The sequence below is a fragment of the Drosophila yakuba genome, chromosome 2R (assembly GCF_016746365.2).
Source record: "Drosophila yakuba strain Tai18E2 chromosome 2R, Prin_Dyak_Tai18E2_2.1, whole genome shotgun sequence".
Classification (NCBI taxonomy): domain Eukaryota; kingdom Metazoa; phylum Arthropoda; class Insecta; order Diptera; family Drosophilidae; genus Drosophila; species Drosophila yakuba.
Genome location: NC_052528.2, coordinates 21,909,040 through 21,930,469, shown reverse-complemented (window position 1 = coordinate 21,930,469; position 21,430 = coordinate 21,909,040). Strand labels below are relative to the sequence as shown.

Sequence of the window (21,430 nt, the reverse complement as noted above, 5' to 3'; positions counted from 1 at the left end):
GTTAAACTTGATTCTTATTGGAGAGTGCACTGAAAACGCATATACGGTCCTACTATGCGGCTTTGACACTACTTATGAACTGCCACTCAAGGGATTGGTCTTATTATTGATTTGTTAAATGAAATACTAACTTAGTTGCTTGTCACTATTAAAATTTATTGCTAGTAGCATTAAAAAAGAGTCAGTTAAGCCGCCTAGTTTTATTTGATTTGCGCAACTGTTAGGTACGGAAGTCGATGAATATTCGATAACATCGATCACTGCATTTGGTAGGGTTAAACAAGAAGCCAAGCGGAGGAAAATATTCAAACTTAAAACCAAAATTCGCATCACGAGATAAAAACTCATCGGTCCTATTCTTGGAAATTTCAATTCCGAGATTGTGCGTAAAAACCCAAACATAAAAGTAGTAAAGGCACGGAAATACTATAATATGAATACTGATTCATGATTCATACATATGTACATGTTTTATCATCAGCAGTTCAAAATGAACTTCCTCAAAAATAATTTCAAGCGAGTAAGCTTCGACAGTCGCTCCATTACCGCGAAATGATGAAGTTCATCGCAACAGGACTCGCTCTGCTAGCCTACTCAATCCATCTTGCTGAAGGAGGAGGATTTGGCCAGCTGCTGGACCCAGATTGTGGTACGACGGAGGAGGGCATTACCGATCGGATCGCCGGGGGCAAGAACGCAGACCCATTATCAAATCCATGGATGGTATATGTGATGGGAAAGGTGAAATGTGGTGGCTCGCTGATCACCAGTCGTACGTACCCAAATCTAGTAAATGAATGAGTTGTTCGTCCAGTCACCTGCCAATATTTCTAGGTTTCGTTCTCACGGCAGCCCACTGCATCGTGGATTCCTATATGTGAGTGCGACAGCTTATCCATTCCCCAAAACATTTATTTCCATTTCCGTAGGAGCGTGCGCTTGGGCGAGTACGATACCCAAAATCAACGCAAGGACTGCAATCGTGGGGTCTGCGTGCTAAGGGCCTATACCGTCGAAGTGGATTTGAAATTTATACATAGTGACTATAGGGACGTATACAAATATGACATCGCTCTGCTGCGCATGAAGACCGCGGTCCAGTACTCAGGTAATGACATGGATCTAACAGCCAGGGCTCCTTTAGCAATGGGGATCTCTTTCAGACTATGTGCGGCCAATCTGTTTCCTGGTTAATGGGCACTTGGAGGAAAGTACCGCATTCAATATCACCGGCTGGGGTAATACCAACAATAACCACACAAGCCAGACGCTCCAAACAGCCATGGTGTACAACGTCAAACTCGACTTCTGCAGCAAAAAGTTCACGAGGGAAGTGGATGAATCCCAGATTTGTGCTAGCAACAGATACGAAGATGCATGTCTCGGGGACTCGGGAGGCCCGCTAAGCGCACGGATTGCTCGTGACGGCCGCTCATTGACATTCCAGTACGGAATTATTAGCTTTGGATCAGAGAAATGTAATTCCCACACCGTTTACACCAATGTAACGTACTATAGGGAGTGGATACTGAGCACCATCGAATCGGCCTCGTTGGTGGACGAAAACTGTGGAACAATAGCGCGCGGCTCCAGAGTTCGGCGGTTAGTTGGAGGCCATGATGCCGGGAAGCTTTCACATCCATGGATGGTAAGGCTGCACACATATTCTAGTTATGTCTGCGGCGGTTCGCTTATCACCTCCCGTACGTAACCCAAATGAATGTATTTGGAAGAGCTATGTGTTTAATGGCAACTTTTGCAGGTTTTGTGCTGACGGCAGCGACCTGTGTCGATTTCTCAAAGCTTATGTATGCACTCTACTGCTGTGTTAGGAGCCAGTTTAAAGACATTCTTTTGCAGGACAGCGCTGCTCGGCGGGCATGACATGGATTTGCCGAACACATTCCTGGAGGTCCCAATCGATCGAAAAATCTTGCACCCACAGTTTGATATGAGCAACTACAAACACGACATAGCTCTGCTTCGAATGAAGCAAGAAGTTCATTTCTCAGGTAACGAAATAGCGAAAGGACTGCCACAGATCCACTAAGTGACCTATTTGCTTTTAAGACCACATCAGGCCCATTTGTCTTTCCAATAATCAGATCCTGGAGGGAGTTCAGAGCTACACCCTCACTGGCTGGGGTGTCACCCTCACCGGTGACGGTGACTTTAGCCGCATCCTCCAAGAGACCTCTTTGATTGGCGGCGATCCTTCACTTTGCAATAGAACATTTCCCGGTCGAATCGATCAGTCGCATATATGCACCTTTGGCGTGAACGGTGATGCGTGCGAAGGGGATGGTGGAGGCCCATTAAGCGCGCAGCTTCCCTACAATGGCACTTATCGGACTTTCCTGCTGGGAATCGTCAGCTTTGGGTTAGATTCCTGTAGGGGCTATGGGTTGTCCACAAATGTGTCGCACTACTTGGACTGGATCAAGAACACAATTAAAGAACGCTATCGATAACCATCGGAGGCAAAGCAAATATTCGATAGATTAAGCCGATTGTGCTCGATGTAAATGTAAAAGGATGTTATCAAAAAAAAGATCTATGATCGGAGTAAAACAACCAGATTTGTTTTCAAATTTTCCTTGGCGATTCTTTCGTGAATTAAAATAGAACATTTCAGTTATCAAAATATAGCGTTGACAAACTATTGTGGAATATAACACAATAATACATAATATAATATCATAAATTACTGTATACTAGATTAATTGTCTTTAGAGTAAAAGACGTGATAAAAATAAAAGAGGGCAGTGATTCTTATGTTATGTCCGCACGTCGTGAATCAAGAAGTCAATTTTGCAAAAAACATGTTGCACATTTGTAAATTATTATATAAATACTAAAATTTATAATATATTAATTTTTAAACATGAATTACTTTTATAAAATATATTTTATTTAAAAAAAAATGATGCTTTTCAAGTTTATAAATTATTTAATATATTTATGAGTACAAATTACTAGTATACCAGTAACAAAATATGACAAAATGACCAATTTTCTAGTAGATATTGCTAAGGGATCCAGTTGCTATAAGGTCAGCTCGTGAAGATTCCTTCACCGTTTACACCAAAGTAACGAATCCATCTCGCCTAGGAAAACGATCTGCCAGTTCCAACATTTCTTTGGCTTTTCAAAGAAAACATCAATCCCGCATTGAAGCTTATCTGTGAGTGATATAGGCACAAGTCGGGGGAATAATGACTGAATAATGCATGAATATTATGTACAGAAGAAAAGCTTATCTCCTGCGCTGGTAACGCTATATACAAGCCGAGTTTTTGGAAAAAGCTAACGCTTCTTTCTGGTTTGCACATTCACTTATGTATATATACGAGATAAACCCAGAATCATTATTGGTTTGTGTTGTGCGTTATAAAAAGGCATTCCTTCGGTCATTTGCTCGTACTTCGCTTAGACATGAAGATATTCTTGGTGGCAGCGTGTCTTTTTCTTGGATTCCTCGGATGATCGGCCTCGTTGCTGGAGGAGAACTGTGGAACAGTAGCGCGCGGCTCCAGAGTTCGGCGGTTAGTTGGAGGCCATGATGCCGGGAGGCTTTCACATCCATGGATGGTAAGGCTGCACACATATTCTAGTTATGTTTGCGGCGGTTCGCTTATCACTTCCCGTACGTAACCCAAATGAATGCATTTGGAAGAGCTATGTGTTTAATGGCAACTTTTGCAGGTTTTGTGCTGACGTCAGCGATCTGTGTCGATTTCTCGAATCCTAAGTATGCACTCTACTGCTGTATTAGGAGGCAGTTTATAGACTTTCTTTTGCAGGAAAGTGCTGCTCGGCGGGCATGACATGGATTTGCCGAACACATTCCTGGAGGTCCTAATCGATCGAAAAATCTTGCACCCACAGTTTGATATGAGCAACTACAAACACGACATAGCTCTGCTTCGAATGAAGCAAGAAGTTCCTTTCTCAGGTAACGAAATAGTTCCAGGACTGACACAGATCCACTAAGTGACCTATTTGCTTTTAAGACCACATCAGACCCATCTGTCTTTCTATCAATCAGCCCCTGGAGAGAGTTCAGAGCTACACTCTCACGGGCTGGGGTGTCACCGGCGACGGTGACTTGAGCCGCATCCTCCAAGAGACCTCTTTGGTTGACGTCGATCCTTCAATTTGCAATAGAACGTTTTCCGGTCAAATCGATCGGTCGCATATATGCACCTTCGGCGTGAATGGTGATGCGTGCACTGGTGATTCTGGAGGCCCACTGAGCGCTGAGCTTCCCTACAATGGCACTAAGCGGGCTTTCCTGCTGGGAATCGTCAGCTTTGGGTTAGATTCCTGTAGGGGCTATGGGTTGTCCACAAATGTGGCGCACTACTTGGACTGGATCAAGAACACAATTGAAGAAAACTGAATTACCTTCATTTAGAGTTAAAATGAATTCAGAAAGATGAGAAACTCTATTGTGCTTTGAGAAACTGCAATTGAAATATTAATTTACCATCTATACCAAGATTAAAAAATCAACAAAAAAAACTTAGTTGAGAACATTGTTTTATTTGTAAAGTGATGAACGTTATCGATAACCATCGGAGGCAAAGCAGTTATCGCAAGTCCAAATATTCGATAGACTAAGCCGATTGTGCTCGATCTGCCGCGAAGGTATTATTTAAGGGTGCGCCTACGGTCACTCTTCAGAAAACTTTTGTCGTCGCAAAAAAAGTAAGTGAAGTTCAACCGCGCCGCATTTTTCCGGCGTTAAATCGAATATGTACATTGAGTATTCGTGTATATATTCTATATTTTATGCAAACAACAAACAAAGAATCGGCTATAAATAGCGGCGCTTTCATTGCGACTTGGTTGTTTGAAAAGTTGAATGCACTCCGCTTTTTAAGGGGACAGTTTTACAGTTACTTGGCGAAGCTTCTTTTCGCATTGGAGTTTACTTAATAAATAGTATTTTTTATACTTCTCTTGCAGCTTAACTACCTAAGAATCAAACAGAATGTTCGTCGTACGTCGTAGCGCATCTCGCCTGTATCCCGCTGGAGTCCAGTGAGTTTCTACCCACATTTGACCCTCGTGCATAACTACCTGCTAATTGGCTTACAAGAAGTAACACAGCACTCATATCTCATTCGCCATATTCAAAGTGTTATGTATGCCCCGCACTTACACTTTCCTCAATGTGCGATAAGATAAACAATTTCGATCCCATCGAAATCGCTTTCACCCTGCGCGCTTGTGTGTGTGCGGCCTATGCTGACTTCACTCCATTGTTGCGTAACACCACAAAACCAGAAGATTCTAATTGCTCCCCCTTCTTTTTCCGCTCCGCAGGCTGGCCAAGATGAGCGGCAGCCAGGTGGGTGACCTCGGCAGTGGCGCCGGCAAGGGGGGCGGCGGCGGTGGCTCCATCCGCGAGGCTGGAGGAGCCTTCGGCAAGCTGGAGGCTGCCCGCGAGGAGGAGTACTTCTACAAGAAGGTGAGTGACCCAGAGACCGACTCATTTCATCATTGGCTCTTAGCTTTATTGAGCAGCAAGAGAAAGCAACTTAATAGCAAGTCCTGCCGCTGAGCAGCTCCTGAACGCCACACTTTTGTATGCGAAAGTTGATCTCCTTGTAGTCCAGACCTGCTCCGAAGGCTTTCTGCAGCCGATTTGACAGCACCCACAGCTCCTCTTTGCCCTCGTGATTCCGCACTATCTTTAGGCCGCTGGCGAACTGCAAGCGCTGCTCATCCTCCACCAGCATGACCAGATTCTGATGGCTGTAGCTAGTGCGGATGTTCCAGGCCAAAATGCTGGCCGGCTGAACCAGACCGCAAATCAGAAAGCCGGACTCGCTCATGGCCGCCGCAACGCATTGACTTCCCCGCTTGCCCAGCAACTGGAACTGATCCAGGGCAGCGCTCACATCGTTTAGGCGCCAGTTGCTGCCGTTGTTAACCACATCCAGCGGAATGGCCATTTGCCACTCGCTGGACAGCGAGTGGAAGTACATCATCCGCCGGCCCCCCAAACCGTGGGGAGTTAGAGTGGTAGACACCGTGCCATCCCACAGCTGGAAGCTCTCGCCTGCTATCGTGAATGTGCCGAAGTCTGGATGGGGATACGTAAACTTGTTCTCAATTCGCCATGACTGCTGGGCTGCCACGTCATACACCACAATGCCATCTCCGATGGAGTCCGCCATATACACAAATCCCACATCGCAGTTGTGCGGATCCAGCTCCACGGTGGGCGTGACAAAGCGACTCACGCCCTCCTTGTACATTCGCTTTGGCATCTTGTACTGATGCACAACTTTACCGCTCTCCAAGTCAATGGCGTACAGCTGCGGCGGGCAGTGCTGAATGAAGTCGATCTCCCCGCTGTCCAGGATCCACATGCGCCCGCACTCGTCTATCTGGGTGCGGTAGACCGAAGTCAAGCCATTGCAATCGGCTCCGTGGGATTTGTGCCACTCGTAGCTGGGATACGCCTGCAGGAGAGTTCCGTTCGGTCGCATTTCGTTTGTGACATAGGCCAGAGAGTATGGAACGCCCTTGGCGAAACGCGGAATGGTCACAAATATCGAGGGCGTGGCATCGCCATCTAAGGAAGAGCAAATGAAGCAAGCTTTTGTGCTAAACGGGAGAACTCTCACGCTTGTAGTAGACGTCCACATCGATGGGGATTACGCTTCCAGGATCGTATAGCCCCTCCTTCAGCGCTCGCTCCCTTTCCTGGAGCGATGGGAACTCCAGCTCCAGGTTATAGGCTGAGAAGACACTTTCCAAGGCCTGGGCGGATGCTGCCAGCCACCAGCAACAGCAGACACCGAAGACAATCCAACGCTCCATGTCGTAATCCTTTCACTTTCGCGACAACTGCTCCACTTAAAGACCAAGCGGATACTGCACATGCGCGCCGAATTGCGGGTCCATGTCTTTCTAATCCAGCCCGCCACTCAGCAGGCTAAGCGGGTCAGCTTTTGTAACTGGTTTAATTGCACACCCAAAACTCTGTGCACTGAAATTCTGGTCGAGCCATGGCAGTTTGTTTACTGTTTACTGTTTACTGGTGTCCACCTCAGAAAACAAGTTGCTGGTGGTGTTGGCTAATTATGCACGCCACCCATTCGGACCGTTTGCTCGGTTCGACGCCCCATTAAGTGTGATCAGTTATCCAGTCAGTACAATTTAGTGCGCAATCCAGTTCCAATCGTTGCTGCTGATGCCCGAAACGGTTAAGGTCAGTTGATGGCGCGGAATCAGCTCTAATCTCAAGCCACTGAGGCTTCTACTGGCCTGCTGGATTCGTGCGTGACTAGGCTGTTGCTGCTTGGGCGTACAGACTTGTGGCGATAACAAGTGACCCTGAACTTTGCCACAAATTAATGCCGCAAGAAATTTGAAAATCAACAAGTAGAGTACAGTAAAGCCTAAGAGGAATGCATTTATAAGCCAAACCAATTCCTAAGAAACTCCATTTCTTGTCCAATGCTAATTTATTTGAATTCCCATTTCTTACAATAGTTCCTATTTAGTAGTCACCATTTCTTTGAAAGCTTGCCACTTTCACAAACCAATTTGATCGTTTTTATGTGCATTTATATGGCTTTTTGGGCAAAGTGTAAACCGTAAAGTAAATTTAAATATTTCGCAATCATAAAATGTAAATTATTCAAGGGAATTAGTACCACACGATGATAAATATTTACACGTCATGCACATTTCTTAGGTTTTGCGGAATCTTTACAATTCAAGATAGGCTGTTATTAGCACTTACGCGGAATTTGCGACGATCCCCCAGTAAACTGCACAACAAAAATAATATTTACATACATCAATTTAGTGGATTTACGAAATCACTAGCTAAACACCAGGCGATTGGTTAGATCTTCGTCGTTGGAGAAGAAGACGCCGCCCTGGACATCATCCAACTTGCGACGCAGAATGCGGAAGTTGACCTCCTTGGAGTTTAGCGTACCTGCGGCGATTTTCTAGAGGAACAATCATCAGTTTAAGTGGCACACTAAAGCCTAGTCAACCACAAACCTGGTAGCGATTGGAGAGCATCCAGAGTTCCTCCTGCCCGTCGCGGTTTCGAACCACCTTCATGCCGCTGACGAACTGAAGCTCATCGGACTTAGCCGGCAGATTACCAAAGTTTCGCGAACTATACTGCATGTTTACGTTCCACACAAAGAGCTTGACAGGATTGAAGGTGACGCAGTAGACGTTGTTCCTGCTATCGATGGCGGATGCGGCGCACTCGCTCCGCCGCCTGCCCAGCAGCTTGAATTCCTCTGGCAGAGCCTCCGGCCCATTGGCCCAGTTCTCCTGCCGGTTCAAAGCACTTAAGGGCACGGAGAACTCACTTGCACTGGCCAGCGGATGGAAGTACAGATTTCGCTTGTCATTGTTCAGCGCAAACATGCCGTCCATCAGGTAGAAGCTCTCGCCCGCTATGGTGTGCTTGCCGTAATCCGGATCGGGATACATGAAGCGGTTCTCCGCCCGCCAGGATGTCTGCGCCTGGTGGTCGTAAACCACCAAGCCATGATAGCTCACATCGGCCACATAGATCATGGTGCGACTGCAAGTTCCCCGCGGCGCAGGATCCTGGACGAGCACATTTGGTGTGATGAAGAGGGATCCACTGGGGATGTATGTGTCGTTCGCAAAGCGGTAGCGATGCAGCAGACGATCGGTGGCCAGGTCAAACTGCAGCAGCTGCGGAGGACATCGCTGAGTGGTTCCAATTACACCCGAATCGATCACCCACATCTGGTTGCACTCGGTGATCTGGAAGAGATTCAATGTTGGAAAAGCCCAGCTGTCTGGCAATTTCACTTACAGCCACTCTGAAGGCGGAAGTTATCTGATCGCAGTCCTCGCCGTTGGCATTGTGCCAGGAGTAGTTGGGATACGGCTGCAGCAGAGGGCCATTCCTGCCCTGCGTCGAGGAAACGGTGGCCAATGTGTAAGGAATGCCCGTGACGAAGCGTGGAATGGTGGTGAACAGCCTGATCTGGCCATTGGCCATATACTGTGGCTGCACATCGATGGGAGTGCCGTTTTCGGGCACCAGATTACCCGCCGCCTGCGCGTTCTCCCGATCCTGGGCCGTGGGAAATCCGAACTCCAGCTGGCCCCACTGCGTCAGCGTTTCCACAGTGCGCACGGGACGCTGTCCAATGGCACCGGCGCCATAGCCCTGGGCCAGCGCCAGCGAGAAGGCGATAAGTAGAATCCGAAGGGGCACCATTCCGCAGCAGAGTTGGATGGTAAATGTTCTCCTCGAACTAAGGGCAGCCGCTTATCAAGCGAGTTGGTTCCTGAGGCGTTGATAAGTGGCAGAGAGGCACGGTAGCTGGCGGAGATCGAAGAGAGTGGAGCGCGGCCTGGCTTTGTCTGCTTGTTGACGACCAATTAAGAGCAAGGGTCTGTTGATATTTGGCCAGATGCGGCCTAACAACGCGTTATAATTTAAAAAGGTGACCCCGATCTGACGACACTTTCTTCGACGTCTCACTTCGCTAGCCAACTATCAACTGAAAACAGGCTTGGTGGCCTGAAGACGAGCAGGCAGAACGGCTGTCAATGCTGGGGTATCGATGCTGATTCAGGTTCATTGGCAGGTGGTTTTCCCCCGGTCTTTTTCGCACTCTTTACAGACTTCCACCGACTGTTTGTCTTGGTCACCCAGGCGATATCCGAACTTTTTGTCGGCGGCTCGTATGACGTGTTCGTGCTGAAAATTGTTAACCAAATATTGGCTCTTGGAGTAAGCCTCTTATATGGCTGGCAGCTAATGATGACAGTACATTATTGATGGGAAGCTCCAAGAGTGGGCGGGCTTAGCTAACCAGTAATTAGCTTTTTACGACTTAGAACCACTAATTGTATTTCGCACCGGCTAATCGGGAATTCATCTCTATTTGCTTTGTTGCAGCAAAGGGAGCAGCTTGATCGCCTTAAGAACGACCAGATCCACCAGGCTGAGTTCCACCACCAGCAGATCAAGGAGCACGAGGAGGCCATCCAGCGCCACAAGGAGTTCCTCAACAACCTGAACAAATGAGCGGTGATCCGCACAGATGGATGAACTCGAGACATTTACTAAAATGCATTTCACTCTCTTTTGTATGTTCCCAAGTGCTTACTACCCACTAACTTTAAAAATGATATGTGTATTTGAAAAGTGCGTAAATAAACCATCTTCATTTTGAATGCTTTAATAATACGACTGTGTTTATGTGTCGTAAGATTTTAGCTCGTGCTAGAAACAAGTTACTAAAGTTTATAAATGTGTATCCCAAATGGGCGCTTCGTTACAGAACCGAAGGCATAAAATTCTGTGATGTATTTCTATATAATTGACTTTTTAATAGCTCTTCGGTTATAACCAGAACCTTATCGTCTTTCTTTATTATCGACTGAAAATAAATTAACTTATAAGGAAAGAACACTTATTAATAATAACATTTTTAAAGAAGACTGTGTTTCACTTATGGAAGATTTGGTGATAGAACTTACAAGAAAATACCCTTATAAGAACTATTTATTGCGCATTAAAATAAAACTTAAACTTCTTACAGATTCTTTTTAAGAAATGTCTTTTTTAGACATTAGAAGCAAACATTAAACATATGCTGCATAATTGTTGTATAAAAACAACCTTAAGTAAGCTATTCTCCCCACAACATGTGGATTCCCCAAGCACGAGCTACTTAAAATGCAAAATCATTGCCTAATTAGCAAACCTGACCAGCTTTCATTCAGTTTTTAGCGTGTAAACAGTTCATTATAATAGTATTGTTAGAAAAACTTGAATCCACACACCTACGGACTTTCTACAGATGATATTATAAGAACTCAAAGGGCGACTTTTAGATGATGTTAAAAGAGCACGTACGCCACCTGTTGGAAATATCTTGAAAAGCGAAGGGCAGTTCAAGATAGTGGAAAATAACACGGAATATTTTGTAAAGCATATTTGTTTACATATTAGGTATTATAAATTGCTACTTTTTATAAATTAAATACAAAAATGCCATAAGTTTATTTTTCAACAATTTTCGTCACGCTTATAAACTTGATGACCGCAAGTGCGTTCGTCTCTAGTAGAACCTCCGTTTGTCATCGATAATTTCCGAGTGTATCGGCAGTGTGACCGTTGAATGAACATCTGCAGACACGTATTTATTTAGATGTTTTTTAATTACAAATTAAATAGTGCTTAAACCAGGTAGCGCAGCCAGTTGAAAAAGAGCGCAGCAGGCCCTCGAAATGTTTGCCAACCTGAAGAACAAGCTGATTGAGGAGGTGAAGGCGTCGCCATCGAAGTTCCAGCAATTTGCGAATGCTGCACAGGTATTTTTGGGTGCGGGGGCGGGGCGGGTTGCCGATGAAAAATGCAAATTGAGGAAAACATACGCACACAGACACGGAATTGCATGTGTATGGGTGAACTGGGAACGGGGTCGCCAATAGTGCGATTGTAACCCATTTCTGGCTGCACAAGTGAAGTGACCAGCTGCTCATGATTCTTCCTTGCCCTTTTTTCCCAGGCCGCCGTGAGCTCATCGTCGAGCACAACACCCAATTCGGAAACTAACACCAGCAACAATGAGAACTTCTTCAGCATCACGGAGGAGGGTGAGTACTCAATGAGTCACCTGCGGTTCCCTATCTCACCTACCACGCATATTTTTACCGAGCAGACACGCCTCAGAACTCGCCTTATCGCATCCAAAAGCTGCCGGCCACAAGTGCATCCGCGCTGCGCGGCCGCTCGACCCAATCCCTAAACGGCTCCACCAACAGGTCGCGCAAGCTCTCCAACTCGTCCATGGCCAGCGACGTGTCCTTCCGCCTGCCCACCTATGAAGCGCCAGCTGTAAGTGATCGATAAGCTGCCGAAATTTCAAATAATTATTCTTTTTCTTCAGGTGTACCATTTGCAATCGGATCTGGACGAGACGAGCAGCGAGTTCGACGATTCCGCATCAACAGCCCGGCTGGATGTGATCACCAAGGACCAGCTGTACGATGCGTACAAGAAGTCTCTTGATCGTTACCACAAATACCGCTGTCGGTACACGGATCTGGCCAAAAAGTACAAGGAACTGGAACGTGACAGCTCTAAGGCGCGGGTATCTATCTGCCTATCTAATCGGTCTGATTGATAAGCCCTGTGTAACTTATGTTTCCGATAATATCGCTTTGCAGTCTGTGCTGGTGGAAACGCAAGACAAGGCGCTGCGTCGGATCAGCGAGCTTAGGGAGCAGTGCACGCTGGAGCAGCAGGCCAAGGCGCATTTGGAGGAGGCGCTGCGCGTTGAGATGGACGACATGAGTTGCAAAATGCAGGCTTACCAGACGAAGCTCCAGTTGCTGGGTGAAAATCCTGAGAATATAACGGCGGCTTTGGAGCGAAGCGGCCACCAATTGGAGACGGAGCAACTCATCGACCTGGAGGAGTCGGCCGGAAAGTCCCCGCCGTCCGCCAATGGTAGTGTGTCCAGTGTGTCTGACTTACAGAGATTACTTAAAGAGCGAGAAGAGGAGCTTTTGGCCGAAAGAGACCACGCTTTGCGCAAGCAGGAGGAGGAGAACTTTCTGCTTTTGGCCCAGACAAAGCAGGCCATCCATACGGAACTGGAACTGAAGGACACCGAGGTGCGTCAGCTTCAGGAGAAACTCAAGCAGTTGGAATCTCAGCGAGAGTCCCACAACAACGAAGCCAAGGAGCAGCTTAAAAAGCTCCAGGCTACAAAGCAGGAAGTCGATGCCAAACTTATGGCTACAGAGCACCTGCTAAACACGCTGAAAGGAAGCTATGCGACCAAGGAGCAACAGGTGGCCACACTCGAAGCGCAACTGGAAACCATCAAAATGGAAAACGAGCTGAAAATAAAAGAACTGCAGCAACAGAACGAGAATAAAAATAACCAGGCAAGCGATTCAAGTGAGCAACTGAAGAAGCTTCAAGCAGCCGTTCAAGATGCGGAGTCTCAGCTTCTGTCGAAGGATCAGCTTTTGGAATCTCTCCGAAGCGAACACGCAGACAAGGAGAAACAGCTGAAGGATCTGGAAGAGCAGTTGGGTAAATTAAAACAAGAAAACGAAAATATCTTGGATAAACTGCGAGAAAACAAGGAAAGTAACGATTCTCAAACTAACAAGGCACAGGATCAGCAAAAGAAACTACAAGCAGCCAAGGACGAAGCCGAGTCGAAGCTTTTGGCCACGGAAGACATTTTGCACTCTGTTAGGAATGATTACAAAGCACAGGAGGAGAAAGTCGTTAAGTTGGAGGACAAATTGAAAACTCTTACCAAGGAAAACGAAGTAAATCTGGAAAAATTGCGCCACATTAATGAACAACGCGAAGCTCAAAGTACTGATTCCCAGGAGAAGATAAATGAACTACGTGCAGCTAAGGACGAAGCCGAAGCCAAACTTCTTTCCACAGAACTCAGTCTCAACGCACTTCAGGCCGCACTTTCAGCCAAAGAAGAACAGGCCGCATCCCTGCAGCAGAGCTTAAATGCGCTTAAAACCGAAAGTGAGCACAGTCTGCAGGACCTGCGCTTGCACAATGATCAGTTGCTTGAGATTGTCCAGCGGCATCAACAAAACGACTGGGAGGCTCAGCTCGGTCAGGCAAGAGAAGAATTGGCAGCTATTCAATCGCAAAGGGAGCTACATGCTCTCGAGCTCGAGAAGAGTCTGGAAATGGAGCGCGAGTCTGTGGCCGCATTAAGTTCCGAGAAAGCCTCCCAGGAGGAACAGCATAGGCTAAAGCTGGAACAACTACAGCGAGAGATTCAAATACTGCAGGACCAGCACGCGAACTCGGAGAGCGAAACGGTGGCTGCTCTAAAAGTGCAGTTGGAAGCTCTTAGCCAGGACTTGGCCACCAGCCAGGCCAGTCTATTGGCCAAAGAAAAGGAACTAAAAGCCAGCGGCAACAAGTTAAACAAGGTAAAGAAGCAACACGAGCAGCACCAGGCGAAATCAAGCGAGCAAAACGCTCGTCTTGAAGCTCTGCAAAGTGAGTTGGCAGATCGATTGAGTCACTCCCGCCAGGTAGAGACCGAGAAGGAGGAGTTGCAGGCACGTGTCACTGGAATTCTGGAGGAGATTGGCACCATGCAGGCGCAAATGCAACAGGTGCAGGACTCACACACCGAACTGGAACGGGAAAAGCGCAAACTGGAATCTCGCATCGAGTCACTGCAGCAGGAGCAAGTGGACAGCAGTGCCCAGGACGAAAGAACCTCAGCTAAGCTGGAGGAGATCCAGAGCGAAAACACCAAGCTGGCCGAACGCAACTGTCTGCTGGAGGAGCAGGCGAATCATTTGGAGTCCCAACTACAAGCGAAACAAGACGAGATCGGCAAGATTCAGGTGAAATTGCAACAGGTACTGGACGAGCACTCGAAGCTGCAAAATGCGCAGGAACTGATGGATCATGACCATCGGACGCTGCAGGATAAATGCGATGCTTACGAAAAGGATAAGTTGCTGACCAAAGATACTCTGGACTGCCTGCAGTCGGCCAGTGAGGAACTGCAGCGGGTTAAGGCCAATTTGGATCGAGACTTGGAGGAGCAGCAACAACAACTGCTAGAGCTAAGGGAACGACAAAGGGAACAGGAGCAGCAGCTGAAAGACCAAGCCGAGCGATGCGCAGAATTGGAGGCCCAAAACACTGAAAGTGAGACCCAGCTGCAGGCCACGATCAGCAATCTTCGCGAGCAACTTGATGCTTATAAGCAGACAGAACAGGGCATCCAGGAGAAGTTGCAAGCCACCAATTCGTCCTACACCACGCAAATTGCCACATTGGAAGCTCGCTGGAGCGCCGCCAATTCCGACATTGAGCGTCTTCACGAAGCCAATGATGCCCTGCAGCAGGAGATGGAACAGTTGAAGATTAAGCACGGCCAGGAGCGCGAGGAAGTGAAGGAGTCAATAGCCCAGAAAAACCGACAGGTGGTGGAGCTCCAAGAAACCATGGCTATAAGGGATCGTCAGTTGCAGGAGAAGGTAGAGGCCTCAGACAAATTGGCTAAATTCGATGAGATCCTGATCGAGAACGAGTATTTGAATAAGCACACCAAGCAACTGGAGGCGGAGTTGGCTGAAAGTGCGGAGCTGAAGGATAAACTGAAATCCCTGCAATGTGAATTGTACGTTCTGCAGGAAAAGGCCGAGCAGCATGCCGTCCAAATGTCCGAAAAGGAAACGCAGAGTGCGACGGCAACGGCAGAGGTGTCCGAACTGAAAAAGGCCATCGAGGAACAGGCGGTAGAGTTAACCCGCCAGAAGGAGCACGCAAGCTTTGTCACCGAGCAGAGTGATGCGGTCCAAAAGGATCTTCTTCAAGTCCAGCAGCAACTCCACGATAAGGAAATCGAACTAACAAAGAGCCATGATGAACAGGCCAGTCTGCAGGCTGCAGTCGAAAGCCTAAAGCAAGAGGTAACTAGTCTTAAAGACTGGTCCGCCTCCTCGGACTCCGATGGCCTGCGCAGCCTTAATGAGCGACTGCAGCGGGAACTGGAGGATCTTAAGCACAAGAGCGCCGGTGCGGAGTCCAATATGCAGCAGGAGATCGAGGAGCTGCAGGGTAACAACCAACAGATGGCGGAGCGCATCAACGAGCTGGAAACTCTGCGAGCCGGCATACAAGCACAGCAACTCCTCGCCAGCATGGCGCCCAAAAACGTCCAGGAGGCGGCCGCTGCTGACGAGAAGGCTGAACTGGAGACTAAACTCAAAGAGATTATGAACGAGGTGCAGGACGTGACGAATCGAAACCTGTTCTTGGAGCAAAAATGTGAGAACTTCCTGATACTCGAACAGTCCAACGAGCGACTTAAGCTGCAGAATGCGAAACTCTCGCGGCAACTGGATGAAACTCTAGTGAGTTTATAACAGCGGTTTACCCTTTGATTCCATTGCTGATTTCTTCCTGTTTTCGGCCAGGTATCCATGCAACACAGCGAGGCTGTTCCGGCTAACACGGAATTCGAATACTTGCGCAACATCATGTTCCAGGTAAGGAATCAAACTAGATAATATCCAAGTATACAACCCTAACTCATATCTTCCATTCCAGTACCTAACTGGGAACACCAACAACGAGACGCTTGTCAAGGTGATATCAGCAGTGCTCAAATTCTCGCCGCAGCAGGCCCAAGTTGCCTTGGAAAAGGAGCATCAGCGGAGATCTCTGGTAAAGACGACTAAATGAGTTCCATACTACATCGTTAACTAACTCCGTACAAACACTTGCAGCTGAACAAACTGATCTAGCATGAACTCATGGCTCTCTACGGCGGAGACTGGAACTGGGAGGCCTGCCCGGTGACGCTTCTAGATCGCAATTGAAGTCGGAGTGATTGGCCCGAGATCACAAGTACCTTATACCTCACCTTAGCGCATGAGATGGGTGGTTCCGGCTGATTCTGCAGGCATTTCGAGTAGAAGAAGCGGCTGATGTGTGTGTATACCCCATACTAGATCAATGTTATTGTACAGTCCACGAATTAACTATAGCTACTTCTGTCCAAATCCATGCTAAGCACTTTTGTACATTTTGATTACGCTTTCCTTTGTTTCCGGCATTCACTTGCTTGCGATCCATGTCCCATGTCCCCCACTTAACCCCAACCTAACCTAAGTGCAATCGTTTCCTGTATTTTAGTTGTAAGTTTAAATTTGTAAAGATCCGCAGCGCAGTTGGCATTTAGTTTAATTCAAAATCTATACAAATACATACATAAATAAATAGTTGCAATTCATACAAGGGAATTTTAATCTCTCGACGCCTTCCCAGTGGCTGCTACGTGACGGAAGTGTCTCCTTCGTTCCGCAAAGCAACGAATCATGGCCCGCGTTAACGGATCGAGCTCATAGTTGGGTCTGTAGTCCTTCAGGGCATCCAGAGTGTACTTGAATCCGAATCTCTGCAGACGTAGGCTGGCCTGCACGGCCGCCAGTTGAACATCAGATCGTGGCACTGCCACGAGAAGGCGCTTCAGGAAGCCCACGAAGGCGGAGATATCAGTATCCAGGGGCAGTGGTTTCAGAACCAAAGAGATGCAGTGGAGCAGAAGCACAAGCCGGGCATCGAACGAGTTGTTTTGAGTAGCGAGATCACAGTAACTGGTGGCGAGCGGCATAAGGTGTTCCCCCACCACGCTCTCTACCACTTTGAGATGTGGGGATCGGCGGCAGAAGAGCGCAAAGGCGTAACCCAGCTCCTCCTCACGGCCGGCCTTCAGCTTCTCCACCAGGTTTTCCAACACCTGCTGCTTGGTGGGCTCAAATGGCTGGAAGTGGTATTCAAAGCGCAGCTTGGATAGCAGCAGCCGTTCGGCACCGTTTGGATCCACCATGTCATACTGCCGGCTCATCAACAGGTGCTTAATCACTGTGATCAGGGCATCCGAGTTGTCGTACTCCCGCTGCTCGCGGTGGGGAAGCACAGTGGGAAATTGACGCAGCACCTCCAGCACTAGCGGCGGCATATCCCGGTCGAATAAATACAGAATCTTGGCCAACAGTAGTCGCACCGGATGCGCATACCCTGCTGACATGGTTGCCTGTAGAGCAGCTGCCTTCAAGTAGAGCCGGACGTAGTTGAGAGCTAACTCGGTGGCTGGTCGCTCTTTGGGGTTGCGGAATAGGCGCTCCTCCAATTCAGCCAAAAATCTCTGCGAGAAATTTAAATACTTCAATGCATTCAGTAGACGTTCCACTGGACCATCATCTACGCCGATCTTGCATATTACTGTTATCAAAGCATTCACGATTACAGCCTCACTCTTGGTCACCTTGTAGATCTCCAAGGCCAAGTCGCTGCAGCTGGATTCCAGCTGCATGCTCTCCTGAAGATATTTGCCTATTGAGGCGCACAATTGGGGTTGCGACTTCCCCAAAGTTTTCCTATTTTCTTTCTTAAGCTTTTCCAGACCCTTGTCCATCTTAAGTACATGTTGCACGAACGACATGGGTTGGTCATCTTCCCGAGTGCAAGCAGCTTGCTCTAGAGGGATTTCGATGGGCTGATGGTCAAGCTCGTCCATTGACTCCGAAGCTGGCGAGCTTGGCGACTCCTCGCTAAATGAACAGGACAGCTTTAAAGGCTCTAGATTTATATCTGGCTGCCTGGCTTTCAGCCCTTCGTGCTCTAGTGGTTTCAAATTAGGAGTCGAATCCTTTCTCAAAGGCTCCGATCTAGTAATTGCTTGCTTAAGTTGATTCCTTATTTGTTCTACGAGCGAAATACCCTTTTCTGGACAGGTTTTCTGTTCATCTAGCAGTTGCCTCACCTTCTGACGAGTCAAACGAACTTCCGCTGAGGGCGAAGAGGCTTTCATCTCACTTTGCGTTCTCCTTCGTTTTACGGGAACAGGCAAAGGTGGTTCCTCAGGCTGCCTAGTAGAGATTTGTTCGTCGATAACTAGGCCGTGCTCATCTTCGGATTCATCTGTTGAGTTTGGCGTGGCACAACTACTTGTGGGCTGCTCATTGCTTAAAGATTTAACTATTGGATCCGGATATTCAACGATCAGAGGCTGCTGTATGGTCAATAAATCCGCTGCAGCTAATAAAGGTTCTTCATATGATTCTGCGGGAACCACAGCCGATGACTTCTGTTCTGATTCCTTCTCTTCTAGCTTTTCTTCTGCTTCGGTAACAGCAGCTTCCATCCCACGTTCCTCGTTTTCTTCCGATTCTGATTCACTGCCGAACAGGGAATTATTCTTTCGGTTTTTGGTGTTGCTTTGCTCATCCGCAGATATGCACTCCTCTTCGCTATCATCAAATTCTTCCGAATCACTTAGCTCGGAAGCTATCTGCTCTACGCTGGATTCGGATTCCATATCTGAATCACTACCAAATAGACTCGTTATTGAAGTCGGTAACATTTCGCCATCCTTTTTGTTTAAAAAACTTGTTGGCTCTTTGCAGGGTATCAACTCCATGACTGTTCCATCGTTTAGGTTCTCCGAATTGGAGACACCTTTATCCATGTGTGATTCAGAGTCTTCTGAAGCATTCACCTCAATTTCGTTTGGTTCACTTGAGGAGTCTATTCTATCCTCTGCCAAAGAAACTGGATACGATGAAATATCTTTATTTGGGGCCAATTCTGTTGGGCTCCCAATATTTTCCCTTATCTCAAATGTTCGTTTATCCAAGAGCTTTTCAGTTTTATCAAGTTCCTCGTCATATTCTTTTAAAGACGAATCTCTTTCTTTTTGGACAGCAGGCAAATGATTTTGATTTTTATTTTCTGGCAGCAGGAATTTAGAATTCTGCGCAGGGCTTTCCAAGCCTTCGGTAGCCTGGGCCCTACAAGTTTCTTCATTGTCTTTCTTTTCCGCGTTGGACGTCAACTGAAGCAGAAAAAGTTCTTCCTCATCCAGTTCCATTTCGAGATTATCACAGTTGGCCATGTTAAAAGTTTCCAAATTGCTTAAGAATTGGATTGCCGTTTCCGGCTTTTGTTCATGCTCTACTTCTAATGTTTTACTTGCTTCCAGATGTACTGTCTCCATCTCCAGACAGCTTCGCTTGGCCATCGACTTCGCTGTAGCAGACGCTTTGCGCTTTTTAGATTTCCGCTTTCGTTCTTTGGGCTTAGAGGGCAGGCGAATTGGAGTTACATGTCCTCCGTGGCTGATGTTTGGCGACTCAATGATGGGATCCGTTCCAGCATCCATGCACTCAGTGCTAGTGGCGAAATCTAAAAGGAATGTGGACGTAATTAAACCCCTTACTGATGCGTTTGGAATGGGTCTACCTCTCTTTTTGGTGCTTCCGCTGGAGGTCTGCTCCGTCTGGTTCTGCGTGCCCTCATAGAGCTCATACAACCAGTTGGTGAAATCCGCCTGGCTGACGCTGGGTGGCATATCCACGGACGGATTTGAGCGCCTCTGCAGCAGGGCTAGCACCATTTGGCCAAACACCTGCCACAGCTCCTCGAAGGCCTGCGGCGGCATATTGGTCAGGCAGCTTTGGTTTTGAGGTAGAAAGTTGAACAACTCCTTGGCGAGCTCCCTGGAGGACCTGGCCTCCTCCTTCACACTATCCAGCATTGTTCGTGAGGGCGGCCTCGAGGCGGACACCTTGATTTGTGTCGGTAGGTCGGCAATGAAGTCAATCTCGCGGTGTATATCACACAGAGTGGTGCAGGTCGCCACACTCGCTTTGGCTGGTATGTCCTCCAACTCTAACTCCTGCTGCAGATCGCTCAGCGGGCTCATGGGTTCTATAACAATATCATCCCGCCACGACAGCATTTCATCAAGTATTTGCCGGATATTTGGCAGGGGCTTGGGCTCAGGAAAGCAGGTGCCCACATCGTGATGTTTGATGAAGGAGGCTGTAGTGGTTCCCCGGGTGGTGGTAGTGTTCTTGTGCTGCGTGCCCTGGTTGCGGGTCTCTATCAGACCCTCCACCTGCACAGCAACGGAACAAAGTACGGGCTTGACCTTGGCGGCTTCCTCGTCGGTTTGCGTGGACTGGTTGACTCCGGGCTGATGGCCTTTCCGTTTGTTTCGCGGATTCGGACTCTTTGGCGTGGGCACACTTACGTCTATCGTTTTGCAGTGCTCCTTTAGCTTCTTCATAATGTTCTGATCACGCCGCAAGAGCCCACAATCGTCGCCCAGTCGCTGGGCCAACTGCATGAGTATGGACAGCACATCCTTCGCATCCACTGGCAGACCTCGCATCTGTAGCTGCTCCTGCAGATTTTCGCAATTCCCAACCTGTGCGTCCAACTCCTTTTCCAGCTGTCCGCAACGCTCGCCGATCTGCTTGGCGCGCTTCTCCAGCTCGATCCTCTGCTGTTTTTCCTTCTGGTACAGATCCGTCACCTCTTGGGCGGTGCGCTGCAGGTCCGCCAACTGTTTGTTTTGGGCCTGGAGCTGTTTCACCTGGCGGATCAGCTCGTCGTTCTGGGCAATCCGTTCGGACAGCCGGCTTCGCTTGGCGCGCACATCTTGGTTGATCCTCGGCAGCGGTACCTGCTTGTACGGCGCCACCAGGCCATCTTGCAACGGGGCGGTTGGGCCCAGAAATTGATCTATATTGAAGTCCGAGAAGTCGTCCAAATTCATGTTCCCGCAGACTTGTTGTTGCTGGATTTCACGTGGTTGCGTTTTCAAGCGCCACTGCGAATCTAGAACTTACAGAAAGCAGTGAAATTTCTCATTTTCAACACATTTCGCTAGTCAGGCTCTGGTTGGACAATATTCGGCCTCGAATCTGGCGACTTAATACACAAAACAGAGAAATAAAATAAAATCCGCGTTTTTCTCTGCAGCCGGTCACTAAAACATTTTCCTTAGCGATAACCCAGTACGGGACTATCGATATACATGTTGTATATTTTTATGCCAGCTCGTTCTCACTACTA

General features: G+C 47.8%; 7 protein-coding genes across 7 annotated transcripts; 4 read left to right on the top strand and 3 right to left on the bottom strand.

Annotated features, from left to right (window-relative positions):
- The first annotated feature begins 149 nt into the window (after positions 1 to 149).
- Positions 150 to 2,577, top strand: LOC6531819 (coagulation factor IX). Its single transcript, XM_002092570.4, has 7 exons — positions 150 to 772; positions 835 to 877; positions 930 to 1,108; positions 1,164 to 1,703; positions 1,763 to 1,808; positions 1,861 to 2,012; positions 2,071 to 2,577. Exons 1-7 carry the CDS (start codon positions 553 to 555, stop codon positions 2,469 to 2,471), a joined length of 1,581 nt encoding a protein of 526 aa, XP_002092606.2. The 5' UTR covers positions 150 to 552; the 3' UTR covers positions 2,472 to 2,577.
- Positions 2,578 to 2,963: 386 nt separating this feature from the next.
- On the top strand, positions 2,964 to 4,517 carry LOC26535046 (serine protease grass). Its single transcript, XM_015196075.2, has 4 exons — positions 2,964 to 3,646; positions 3,706 to 3,751; positions 3,804 to 3,955; positions 4,014 to 4,517. Exons 1-4 carry the CDS (start codon positions 3,589 to 3,591, stop codon positions 4,400 to 4,402), a joined length of 645 nt encoding a protein of 214 aa, XP_015051561.1. The 5' UTR covers positions 2,964 to 3,588; the 3' UTR covers positions 4,403 to 4,517.
- A 93-nt stretch (positions 4,518 to 4,610) lies between these two features.
- Positions 4,611 to 10,223, top strand: LOC6531816 (ATPase inhibitor A, mitochondrial). The gene is made up of 4 exons (XM_002092567.4): positions 4,611 to 4,710; positions 4,972 to 5,046; positions 5,332 to 5,476; positions 9,935 to 10,223. The coding sequence occupies exons 2-4, from the start codon at positions 4,997 to 4,999 to the stop codon at positions 10,061 to 10,063; spliced, it is 324 nt and encodes a 107-aa protein (XP_002092603.1). The 5' UTR covers positions 4,611 to 4,710; positions 4,972 to 4,996; the 3' UTR covers positions 10,064 to 10,223.
- LOC6531818 (protein yellow) lies at positions 5,498 to 7,338 on the bottom strand. The gene is made up of 2 exons (XM_002092569.3): positions 6,642 to 7,338; positions 5,498 to 6,589 (listed from the first exon to the last, which is right to left on the bottom strand). Exons 1-2 carry the CDS (start codon positions 6,835 to 6,837, stop codon positions 5,547 to 5,549), a joined length of 1,239 nt encoding a protein of 412 aa, XP_002092605.1. The 5' UTR covers positions 6,838 to 7,338; the 3' UTR covers positions 5,498 to 5,546.
- LOC6531817 (protein yellow) lies at positions 7,808 to 9,695 on the bottom strand. The gene is made up of 3 exons (XM_002092568.4): positions 8,837 to 9,695; positions 8,035 to 8,784; positions 7,808 to 7,979 (listed from the first exon to the last, which is right to left on the bottom strand). Exons 1-3 carry the CDS (start codon positions 9,245 to 9,247, stop codon positions 7,848 to 7,850), a joined length of 1,293 nt encoding a protein of 430 aa, XP_002092604.1. The 5' UTR covers positions 9,248 to 9,695; the 3' UTR covers positions 7,808 to 7,847.
- Positions 10,224 to 11,142: 919 nt separating the features above from the next.
- LOC6531815 (golgin subfamily A member 4) lies at positions 11,143 to 16,799 on the top strand. The gene is made up of 8 exons (XM_002092566.3): positions 11,143 to 11,355; positions 11,553 to 11,640; positions 11,706 to 11,881; positions 11,934 to 12,137; positions 12,214 to 15,918; positions 15,982 to 16,053; positions 16,115 to 16,231; positions 16,294 to 16,799. Exons 1-8 carry the CDS (start codon positions 11,272 to 11,274, stop codon positions 16,309 to 16,311), a joined length of 4,464 nt encoding a protein of 1,487 aa, XP_002092602.1. The 5' UTR covers positions 11,143 to 11,271; the 3' UTR covers positions 16,312 to 16,799.
- On the bottom strand, positions 16,716 to 21,399 carry LOC6531814 (little elongation complex subunit 1). Its single transcript, XM_002092565.4, has 2 exons — positions 19,811 to 21,399; positions 16,716 to 19,753 (listed from the first exon to the last, which is right to left on the bottom strand). Exons 1-2 carry the CDS (start codon positions 21,129 to 21,131, stop codon positions 16,812 to 16,814), a joined length of 4,263 nt encoding a protein of 1,420 aa, XP_002092601.1. The 5' UTR covers positions 21,132 to 21,399; the 3' UTR covers positions 16,716 to 16,811.
- Between the last annotated feature and the right edge of the window lie 31 nt (positions 21,400 to 21,430).

Excerpts from the sequence above, each read along its gene's own strand:
- LOC6531819 (XM_002092570.4), top strand. The coding sequence starts at position 553 with ATGATGAAGTTCATCGCAACAGGACTCGCTCTGCTAGCCTACTCAATC. Across the intron at positions 1,704-1,762 it reads CGGTTCGCTTATCACCTCCC|GTTTTGTGCTGACGGCAGCG; the intron begins GTACGTAACCCA and ends CAACTTTTGCAG. Across the intron at positions 2,013-2,070 it reads GCAAGAAGTTCATTTCTCAG|ACCACATCAGGCCCATTTGT; the intron begins GTAACGAAATAG and ends TTTGCTTTTAAG.
- LOC26535046 (XM_015196075.2), top strand. The coding sequence starts at position 3,589 with ATGGTAAGGCTGCACACATATTCTAGTTATGTTTGCGGCGGTTCGCTT. Across the intron at positions 3,752-3,803 it reads GTCGATTTCTCGAATCCTAA|GAAAGTGCTGCTCGGCGGGC; the intron begins GTATGCACTCTA and ends TTTCTTTTGCAG. Across the intron at positions 3,956-4,013 it reads GCAAGAAGTTCCTTTCTCAG|ACCACATCAGACCCATCTGT; the intron begins GTAACGAAATAG and ends TTTGCTTTTAAG.
- LOC6531816 (XM_002092567.4), top strand. The coding sequence starts at position 4,997 with ATGTTCGTCGTACGTCGTAGCGCATCTCGCCTGTATCCCGCTGGAGTC. Across the intron at positions 5,047-5,331 it reads CTGTATCCCGCTGGAGTCCA|GCTGGCCAAGATGAGCGGCA; the intron begins GTGAGTTTCTAC and ends TCCGCTCCGCAG. Across the intron at positions 5,477-9,934 it reads AGGAGTACTTCTACAAGAAG|CAAAGGGAGCAGCTTGATCG; the intron begins GTGAGTGACCCA and ends GCTTTGTTGCAG.
- LOC6531818 (XM_002092569.3), bottom strand. The coding sequence starts at position 6,837 with ATGGAGCGTTGGATTGTCTTCGGTGTCTGCTGTTGCTGGTGGCTGGCA. Across the intron at positions 6,590-6,641 it reads TGTGGACGTCTACTACAAGC|ATGGCGATGCCACGCCCTCG; the intron begins GTGAGAGTTCTC and ends GCTCTTCCTTAG.
- LOC6531817 (XM_002092568.4), bottom strand. The coding sequence starts at position 9,247 with ATGGTGCCCCTTCGGATTCTACTTATCGCCTTCTCGCTGGCGCTGGCC. Across the intron at positions 8,785-8,836 it reads CTTCCGCCTTCAGAGTGGCT|ATCACCGAGTGCAACCAGAT; the intron begins GTAAGTGAAATT and ends AATCTCTTCCAG. Across the intron at positions 7,980-8,034 it reads TGCTCTCCAATCGCTACCAG|AAAATCGCCGCAGGTACGCT; the intron begins GTTTGTGGTTGA and ends TTGTTCCTCTAG.
- LOC6531815 (XM_002092566.3), top strand. The coding sequence starts at position 11,272 with ATGTTTGCCAACCTGAAGAACAAGCTGATTGAGGAGGTGAAGGCGTCG. Across the intron at positions 12,138-12,213 it reads GTGACAGCTCTAAGGCGCGG|TCTGTGCTGGTGGAAACGCA; the intron begins GTATCTATCTGC and ends ATCGCTTTGCAG. Across the intron at positions 15,919-15,981 it reads GGCAACTGGATGAAACTCTA|GTATCCATGCAACACAGCGA; the intron begins GTGAGTTTATAA and ends GTTTTCGGCCAG.
- LOC6531814 (XM_002092565.4), bottom strand. The coding sequence starts at position 21,131 with ATGAATTTGGACGACTTCTCGGACTTCAATATAGATCAATTTCTGGGC. Across the intron at positions 19,754-19,810 it reads CGGAAGCACCAAAAAGAGAG|ATTTCGCCACTAGCACTGAG; the intron begins GTAGACCCATTC and ends CATTCCTTTTAG.